Here is a 9,356-nt window from a genome sequence, read left to right as displayed (position 1 = left end):
CAACGATTCATTTGCAACATTTAGTTAGACACAGCTCTGATCAGATTAGTCGGGCATCAAGATTAGTGCACTAAGAAAATCATACTATAAGGGTGTAAGGCATTAAGCATCGCAAACTATTGTAGGACAACTAATGATTCCTCATGTTTACAATTCAAAATTTCTGTGCCTTTGTAGATATAAAATTGTGCAAATGTAATACCTAAATTTCAACAAGATTCTTTTGACTATAGATTTCCATGGATTGTTTTACATATGGACTTCTAAGTAAACTTCCTACGTACATTTCTTTTGCTAAGACTAAGGGGAGGAGAATCTTTAGCAATGATAGAAGAGCCAGCTTGGCTAACACGCAACCTCTTTGACCCACGTTGCCTTGGGTATGGGTGAATTTTAGCCAATTCTCGCACACGATGTACCACATTAAATGGCAAGGGACGCAGGGCAAGCTCGTCATTTTGCTCAGCCTGTAATCACCACATGATCATTTACATTTCCCCAAACTAAATCTTGGCAGAGATAACATATATGAAAAAGAAATAAAAAAACTTCATTTAAGGTTTGAAATTACATTACTGGCACACCAATTTAAGTTTGAGACATGCATATGAAACATCAATTAACAAGTTTTCTAGAAAGGAAAAAAAGAAAGCTAACCTCTCTCGAGGTTTTCTGTGCAGAACTGGCTCTCAAAAGGTTCCGCCACTTGTCCTGCAGAAATCACATTTAGAAAACAGGTTTGGAAGAAGGAGCAACTAAACGAGTAAAGCTTTGTGAAGTACCCTGAGATCTATGGGAGTTCGGTAGCTTGAAGAAGAAAACAGAAACCTCTTTATGTCAGTCCATCGACCAACTCCATATTCAGATATGCCTTCAACCAACTTCAACACTTCAGGGAGAGTCCACATCTTCTGATGCTTTCTTCGATCTTTCCTTCTAGATCTTTTTGATGTCGAACATTCATCCTCGGATTCCGAGGGAAATAACTCCTTGTCATACTCAAGTTTCTAGAAAAGAAATATGTCTTATTAAATGAAGGAGAATAATTTAGATCTGCAGACCGTAACCATGGGTATTAGACAAGTAAATCAATATGCAGTAATCGTCTCTAAATTTACAATTTTCCAACTAACACGAGAAATTTAATCTCCTAGATAACATAAATACCAATCCTCAACCGCAGGAACGATTCTGTTTCAAAAGCCCAGTCAAAGAAACAGTTATGGACCTTAACTTAGCAGAAATGAACTATATCATACTTTAGAAATGAAAGAATATAAATTTATGACTGTGATAGGTTATAAATGACCCTGCAATTGAGAAAGTGTACAAAGAAACCAAGCACCACTAACACTCAGAGCTAAGACAAGAGGGAAGCATGGTGAAGGCATGAAGCTCATTCATAAATTAGCACGTAAGTTGAATCAAGCATCACACTTCAATTCATTAAGAGTCAGTGGACTAAATGTTAACAAATAATACAAACTGAGAAATAAAATTTATAAATAGGTCACATAATTATCAAATATTGATATTCAAGCTCAAGCATAAGTATCCAAAGCCAGAAGTTAGAGAATGTATATGAAAACAGATCATAAAGTAATACATACACAATGATAGAATTATAACTAAAGAAAGAATCTCTCTCTCAAAACCCAAAGGGCAGGTGACGAAGAAAGGATCCTCAATCCTCACATCTACTGAAGAAAATATACAAAAAGGAATAAGATGCCTCTAATGAAAACCGTACCTCTTTCTCCAGACGCCTTTTGCGAACTTGCAACTCAGGAAGCATCACATCACTATTTTCATTACTAGACTTCTCGCTTGGACTCTTTTTCAATGCTTTAATTCTTATATGAAGTACATCACATGATGAGTCACTTAAATGTTCAGTTTTTGTAACAGCAGTTGGTGCCTTTTCCTTTGACCTTGAATTTGAAAATTCTTCAATGTACCTCTGGGTAGGCTTTCGGAATCTCTTCTCTCTAAGTACAGCAGGTTGGCCTTTTTCAACAGGACCTTTTCCCTTCTTACAAGTCAATATACCAGCAGCTAAATGACTATTGTTTTCCAACTCTTGCAGATGTTGTATATCAAGTGAAATGTTGTATCTGCAATTTACTTTTGATGGTTGACTTGGATTGTTCCTGAAGGCACCATGTGCTTCATAGGTTATTGTCTCATCTAGAGAATCATTTTTGCATTCAGATTTTGCAATAGGTACTTTGGTTGATTCTAAAACCCCACCAACAATGCTACTTCCGCTTAATCCGGAAGAATGACTTTCAGAACTTGAAATTTGCAAGAGTGAACCTTCAAAAGGACCTGAGCCTAGTACCTCCTCAAATTTGTCGGCAAATCCAAAATCTGCAGATTGCAAAAATAAATTTCAATAAGCAAAACAGAAAGGAGTAATAAAAAACAGGAAGCAGAAACTAATTTTTTTCTTTCTATCTATCAAAACATCATAGCAGAATATTACATCTTTATAGTTGTCAATTGTCATGAACCAACTATGCCAAAATTTCAAGTTGTTAGGTTAAAACACAGTTTTATATTTCATTTCTAACAGTTCTCCCTCAAGGAACCTTTGGGCTTGAAGTATAGACAATGCACAGGCCTACCTTGTGTTAACAACCAACTTTTTTATTAGAAGAATAGCAGAAAAAGCTCATTTTCAAACCTAGATCATTTAGTCAGAGACTATCATATAATGTCATGAACCAATTATTTCAAAAGCATAATTTGTAAAGGGAAGACACATGAATTGTTTTATATTACATCTCTAAGAACAGTTAATTATTTACCCAAAAAATATTCTTCACATGCACCAGCAAAACCACCAGTTCCTTCAAGATCATCAATTTCAACATCATCCAGCAATCCATCAAGGACCTAACAAAATTAAAAAGAATTTTCATACCCACAAATAAATAATTTAGCAACTAGTAATGTTATGCAATTGACATTAGATAAGGTGATACAAACCTGAGAAAATAGACTCAAGCAGTCAAATAATCAATAACAAACAGTATAAATATAAAAATATATGAATTACTAGCTTCACTATCACCCCAACATTAACAGTGTAGACAAATTACCTCCAGTTCCAAATCATCCTTGTCATTCAAAGTTGTATGAGAATCCAAACTACCTGATGAATGTAAACACACTAATATTAGATATAACATCACAATAATCACCAAAGTTTGAACGCAAAAAGTATTGTTGTGCTCTGAATATAATAAGACAACGTCAATACAGCGTTATCAACCATTAAAATTTATCTAATCCAAGATAATATCTCAAGTATAAAAAGTTTTATTTAATATCTTTGAAAATGCAACATCAATTCTAAACTTCTAAGTAATCTCTATCAACAATATTCAAGTTCTTATACAGCTTGCTTCTCCTTTCATTCTTCATTCTTTCACCTCATCATCTTACTTCATTTATTCATTTTTTCAGCAACAAAATGCAAACCCAAAATAATAGCTTCTTGCCAATGGTCAAAGTAAAATGTCATTTCCTGAGATATGGATTTAAAGCAATAGAAACAGAAAGAACAGCTTTAATTCATTTGAGAAATACCACTACTTGATTTTAAACAAAATTCAAATCCACACGAAAGTTTTTCAGCATCATAGCATTTCCCTATATTCTCCTCATTAAAATGTAATATACCATCCAGGGAAGCATGAACGTTTCTAGGTTCTGCAAGCAAATGCTCAACTTCCATTACTTCATCTTGAAGAGCAGGTACAAATGATTCATCCACCTGAACCTAGGGAAATTTAGAACAGAGAAATCATAAGTGATAAGTTTTAGGCAAAACCATATTGATATTTTGTTTATTTCAAATAGTAAAGAAGAGAATTATGAAACAATGACGTAAATCCATGCAAATAGTCACATAAATAGCTTTAAAATGCTTCTGTCAAAATATTAAGCTTGCCAGGACCAAGTATACTGCAGATCAAGAAAACCTTCCAATCATAGGGGTACAGTTGACTTGCACTTAGTAAAAAGAACGTGAATAGTGAACTAACATGATAGAATAAAAAATAAAAATATCTGCACTTAAAGGAATAACACAACGATGACAAAAATCTTACTCTTTGGCATTTCATATTGGAACACTTCCGCAAATATTCTTCCCGATCCATCTCATGCCCTACAATTTCAATGTGCATCAGCTTAATCATTTTGTTCTCATTTATATCCACATATATATACATGTGATTTTCACTTGTAAAATACATATACATATATTGGAAAGAAAAAATTAAGGTACAGTACCGTAGGTGCTTTTAGTATTGTTCTCCAATCAAAGCGACCAAAATCAAAATTCATCTATTTTTCATCTATAATAATTCTCCAAAAGCCCTCTTGACTTGATTACAACTTCCACATCTCAGATTATTCAAATCTCTAACAGTACACAAATAAAACCAATGGATTTCAAATACATGATTGTCAAAATTCAGAACAAATGCTATTGTAAGAAGGGAATGGGGCAAAAAAAACAAGTGGGAAGCAAAATGTCCTCTAAGAGAGAAAAAATAAAATCCATAAACAAAACAAAACACTACAAAGTCCTTCAGTCCTTCTGTACATCCTTAAGAGAAACCAAAAGGCAAAATAGCATACAGAGGCCACAAAAACACTCCCATTGCTCGTTTAAAATCTAAACACCGCTCAATTCACAGAGATCAAATCACTGCCAGAACCAGAACCACATGCAGCCTCAGAATATTCCCTCTCTAATTCCACTCATAGCCTTCTTTTACTCTAAAGAACACACTCAACCAAATTGACCAAAACCACCATGACCACTGCTGCTCATACTATATTATATCAATACAAGTAAACTTTTATATTTATAATGTGAAAATATATCCCTGGCACAGACAGTTAATCATTACAAAGACAATCCATATCACGGTGAAGCTTGCAATCAACAGCATTACATGCAGCACAGATTGAAACACACCCTATCTATTTAATTTAAGTCCTTCTCAAATAAATAATAAATAAATAAAAACAAGATTAAGGTTCCGATTAAAAGCCAAAGAAAAAACAATTAAAAGATATAGTAAGCTACGGAATAAACGCAATCCAATTATTCTCGCCCGCAATCTTCTGCTTTAGTTTTTTTTAACAGTAAAATCGAGCTACTTAAGACAACGTGAGCGAAGTAACCGAGAAAATAGAGATTAAGAAATGAACCGTGAAAATTGAAAACCCGAACCTCGTTCATTCATCGATCCGAACTATACGATGCTAAGCTCAGAAATTAAACAGTGACAGAGAGAACTGAATTAAGTAAAAAAAAACGAACACAGAGAATATTAAGATCTAATCTGCAGCAGAAAGCAGGGAGAGAAGTAGTGAGAACTAGGTCGAAGATGGAACCTCGAAGTGTTGAATTGAAGACAGAGAGAGTGAGAGAGAAATTCGTGCGAATGTTCGAAACCGAAAAAGGCCAAAACCGCCAAAAAAGCGTCACGAAACGGAGGGATGGAAGGTGAGGTGTTTCTATTCGACGGAATCCCAAGTTTTTTTAAATTTTTTTTTTTTTAATTTTTCCGACGCAAGTTGTCATCGAAATTGAGCGTTTCGACTTGGAGTCTGCAGAACCCGACACGTATCCCACATTCGCTGGTTCTGTTTGTGGTCGCTTTCTTACCCCTGACGCTGTTACGTCTCAACGCTGTCTGTCACAAACTCCGTTACTCTCCCCACTTGCCTCTTAAAGCGACGTCGTTTGGTCCCGTCACTCACTCGTCCCTCGCGTTTTTCTCGTGTCCATCTGCTAGCTGTCAACGGTTTTAAATTTAACAATTCTATAAATACTTATCATTTTGACGCTTGAAACGTGAGGCGTTAACATATTGCTTTACGAAAGACGGCATATTTGAATTTAGTTTTCGGAATGTATATAAATTTTGAAAGATTATAATTTAACCACAAATTAATTTTTCAATTTTGTAATTAATGTCAAATTTTTTCTAAAAAATATAATTTATTATTAAATTAATTCTTAAATATTATAATTTAATGACAAAATAATCTCACATATTTAATAATAAAACTATCATCTTATTTCATTTTTGTACGTTAAAAGTTAAATTTATATTTTTTATTTTTAGAGATAAAATTTACCATTATCTCATATTAAGAGAAAAAAATAAATATTTGCCTTTGATTTGTATCAAGTGTTAACTAGTTGGGTGATTAAGTCATTCATTCTATTGTCATTCCATATTTTTGTTTGGTACAAAAACAAAATCCAATCACCTAATTGTTTTCATATTTTTGAAGTATTTTTATTTTGCTTATATTATTTAAAATATTGTAATATTTTAAATTATACTTTCTTTTTTAATCTACTTTTTTTTACAGAACATAATGTTTTAATGATTAATATATTTCTAAATCATTTAAATATATTAAAACAATTGATTGTAAGGACTAGAATTTACTTATTCTGGTTAATTAGAAGGGTTTATTCAGAAAAAATATATTGTATATGGTGATTAAATCAAAGGCTCCCTCATGAATGATAACATATATTCTCACATAATTATAGATAAATATGGGCATAAGAGGAAATCAATACTTTGTCAATATGTCATATAGATATAATTCAGCAAAAAAAATGTCATATAGATATAACATACATAATTATATGTTTAATTTCGTTATATATCCGTGATGTGACACGAGGTTTTACCAAATAAACTAATTCAAGTTTAGTTTCAAATTAAAAAACAGAAAGTTATACACTGAAAATATACTAACAATATAAATTTTTTTACACGGTCATTCAATCACAATTTATCATGTATGATAAGTTTATTAACTTTTAAAATAATTATTTTAAAGTAATTCAAATGATTATATGTAATGATTACCATATCTAGAGAGTGAAAAATCCAAAACCTTTAATTAGAATTTTTGTTAAGTGATTAGAACATTAGCTTTAACAATTGTCATGTTTGATGATTATCTTTGTAATTTTATTTATTTATGACTTGAGTATGAACGAATTGATGTTATGTCTGCTTGTTTTTAATATTATGTGGATATGTTTTAATGTTATGTTTGAATTATATAAGAATGAATTTTACTGTAATTGTAATAACAATTTTAATTAAAATTTTATTGATTTATTATTATTATTATTATTAACTTTATATGTATACATAAGTAAAGCGCGAGTTGCAGACCCAACAGATACAAAAATGGGAATTAAGATTACTACCAACACAAGTATGAAGTAAGGTATGTATATTATTTTTAAATGCGAATACGAGCATAAATACTATTGAATTCTAACCAAATCCTACCCATTATCATCCCTAAGCGTGCATAAGCTTAGAAAGTCTTGCATCATGCCAAAGTTTACTGTGATCGTTAGATTAAGTTATTCAAAAATGAATGACTTAGATTGAAAAATGAAGTGGTAAACCAATTAGACAGGTTATGTTCAGTTATTTTAAATTAAAAAAAAAAACACATACCAAACAAGCAAAGCTTTTGTCACATAAGCAAGGATTGTACAAAGCGTGTGAACGCGGTCACAAATATGGTCCTTGATTGGGTTGTCCGACTACTAGATTGTTCAGCATCAAGTCACAAACACCAGCTAGAAAATCAAAGTCTCCATGGTAACCATTGTGGCGCCATCTTTGATGGTCAACAAAGGTTTGTGTTGGGTAATCAACCCTCCATCAAATAAAATTATTCACACTTACAAAAAATCCTAAGAACACAATAAAAATTACATCGTAGGAAAAATAATAATGAATACAAGAATTTAGTATGGTTCAGGACCTCTTGCTTACATCCATGGAACCGACTCAAAAGTATTTCACTATCACAAAATGATTATAAGATTGTAACTCATCATAAATTGTGTATCACTCTACAAACTTGAGTACCACAGTCAATGGTTACAAGAAATAATAACACTCTCATACAAAAATATTTTTTTCTCAATAAAGTGACTTTGTTTTACAATCTCTCTTCTCACGCACTCTCTCTTCATGTGTATCTTTTCTACTAATTCTCTCCTCTATTTATAGTGAAGATTGTTACCAACTATAATAAATAATTTCTCTTGAAAGTTGAAACAAAAACAAATTTCAATGCTTAGGCTTCATTTAGTAAAATACAATTTTAGTAATAAAAACTCAGTTCTCACTATACATTAAATGCACGTTATCTTTTAGCTTCCTACTCTACCTTTGTGACAGAGCTTTGTGGAAATAGGTATGAAGTAGAAATGATACTAATGCTCTGATACGATGACCGTCAAGTTCAAACGTAAAAGAAAACAAAATGGAAAACCCAAAGTGCGTCGGGGAGAAAGCACAAATGCATGATTGGTAAACATCATCAAATGCAAGCTTGGTCACTCGAAAGGAAAAAAGAGACCTTGTGTTTCTCCCATTCAGTGAAATTTCATTTTCTCTAAAATTCTAAAATACTATCATTTATCCACGTTTCTTTTTTTAATTTTCAAGAAAATGTAAAAAGTTCTTCACAATCGATATCCACACAATGGTCCGAGCCATTTATTTTTGGACCACTTAATCTAACAGCCATAGTAAATTTTGGTATGGTGCAAGACTTTTGAGCTTGTGCATGCTAGAACTCGTTGTACAAGATATCCATTTAGGGACAAAAGATGAATAGTGTGCCACTTTTAGGGACCAAATTGTGGGTTAACTCTAAAGACATTCAAATTGTGGGTTTGGCAGAGGGGGAGGAAAGTGATAAGAGTTTGTAGAGGGATAATGATGGAAGAAATGGATTTCAAGAAGTAAGGTGGAGAGTCTTTTGTGATGGTAAAAGATCGTCACAATTTGTATATTCATAATCTATATTTAGTAGGGGTTCCACAAATTGCATGACATCACATAAAAATTAAAATTACATAGATCCCACTTTAGCATACTACATGTTGTGCACATATTTTTATTTGTAATTGTTTTCTAGTATTAAAATATTTTATTAAATAAAATTATTAAAGTTAAAATAGGTTTGATTGTAATATGATTTTCTTATTTTGTTCAATCCGTAATTTTGGTCTCTCCATTTTAAAAATTAAGACATTTAGATCTCTTATTTTAAAAAATTATATGATTTTAGTCCTCCTATTTTAAAACAGAGACATTTAATCCTCTTATGTGGTCAAATTCTCAATTTTATTTACATTTTATTTCTTTTCTTTTGGTCCAATTGGACTCTAAATCTAACATATTCATTTAAGGTATCATAAAAATGATTTAATTAATTACAAAATAAGAAATAAAATATAGGCAAATTTAAATATTAAACTAAAA

General features: G+C 31.9%; 1 protein-coding gene across 10 annotated transcripts; it reads right to left on the bottom strand.

The window, feature by feature from the left end:
• Positions 1-102: 102 nt before the first annotated feature.
• Positions 103-5,586, bottom strand: LOC100810255 (uncharacterized). 10 transcript variants are annotated; one of them, XM_003542505.5, is made up of 10 exons: positions 5,419-5,586; positions 5,233-5,319; positions 4,119-4,177; positions 3,688-3,787; positions 3,105-3,157; positions 2,811-2,898; positions 1,751-2,370; positions 783-1,007; positions 658-711; positions 103-467 (listed from the first exon to the last, which is right to left on the bottom strand). In XM_003542505.5, the coding sequence occupies exons 2-10, from the start codon at positions 5,261-5,263 to the stop codon at positions 264-266; spliced, it is 1,434 nt and encodes a 477-aa protein (XP_003542553.1). In that variant the 5' UTR covers positions 5,264-5,319; positions 5,419-5,586; the 3' UTR covers positions 103-263. The 10 variants fall into 10 exon arrangements, with proteins under 10 accessions (XP_003542553.1, XP_006594160.1, XP_040864048.1 ...); XM_006594097.4 differs by having other exon boundaries at positions 5,255-5,319; positions 5,419-5,585; XM_041008114.1 differs by having other exon boundaries at positions 4,119-4,434; positions 5,255-5,319; positions 5,419-5,581.
• Positions 5,587-9,356: the final 3,770 nt, after the last annotated feature.

Source organism: Glycine max, chromosome 13, assembly GCF_000004515.6.
Source record: "Glycine max cultivar Williams 82 chromosome 13, Glycine_max_v4.0, whole genome shotgun sequence".
NCBI lineage: Eukaryota > Viridiplantae > Streptophyta > Magnoliopsida > Fabales > Fabaceae > Glycine > Glycine max.
The sequence above is the reverse complement of the archived record's forward strand: the minus strand, read 5'-3'. Positions and strand labels throughout refer to the sequence as shown.

What these genes read in the sequence shown, in the direction of transcription:
- LOC100810255 (XM_041008112.1), bottom strand. Translation starts at nt 4,271, where the DNA reads ATGTATATGTATTTTACAAGTGAAAATCACATGTATATATATGTGGAT. An exon ending in AGGATGATTTGGAACTGGAG is followed by an intron (nt 2,899 to 3,104) that starts GTAATTTGTCTA and finishes TAATTTTGTTAG; the next exon opens with GTCCTTGATGGATTGCTGGA. An exon ending in AAAGGCGTCTGGAGAAAGAG is followed by an intron (nt 1,008 to 1,750) that starts GTACGGTTTTCA and finishes TTTCTTTTCTAG; the next exon opens with AAACTTGAGTATGACAAGGA.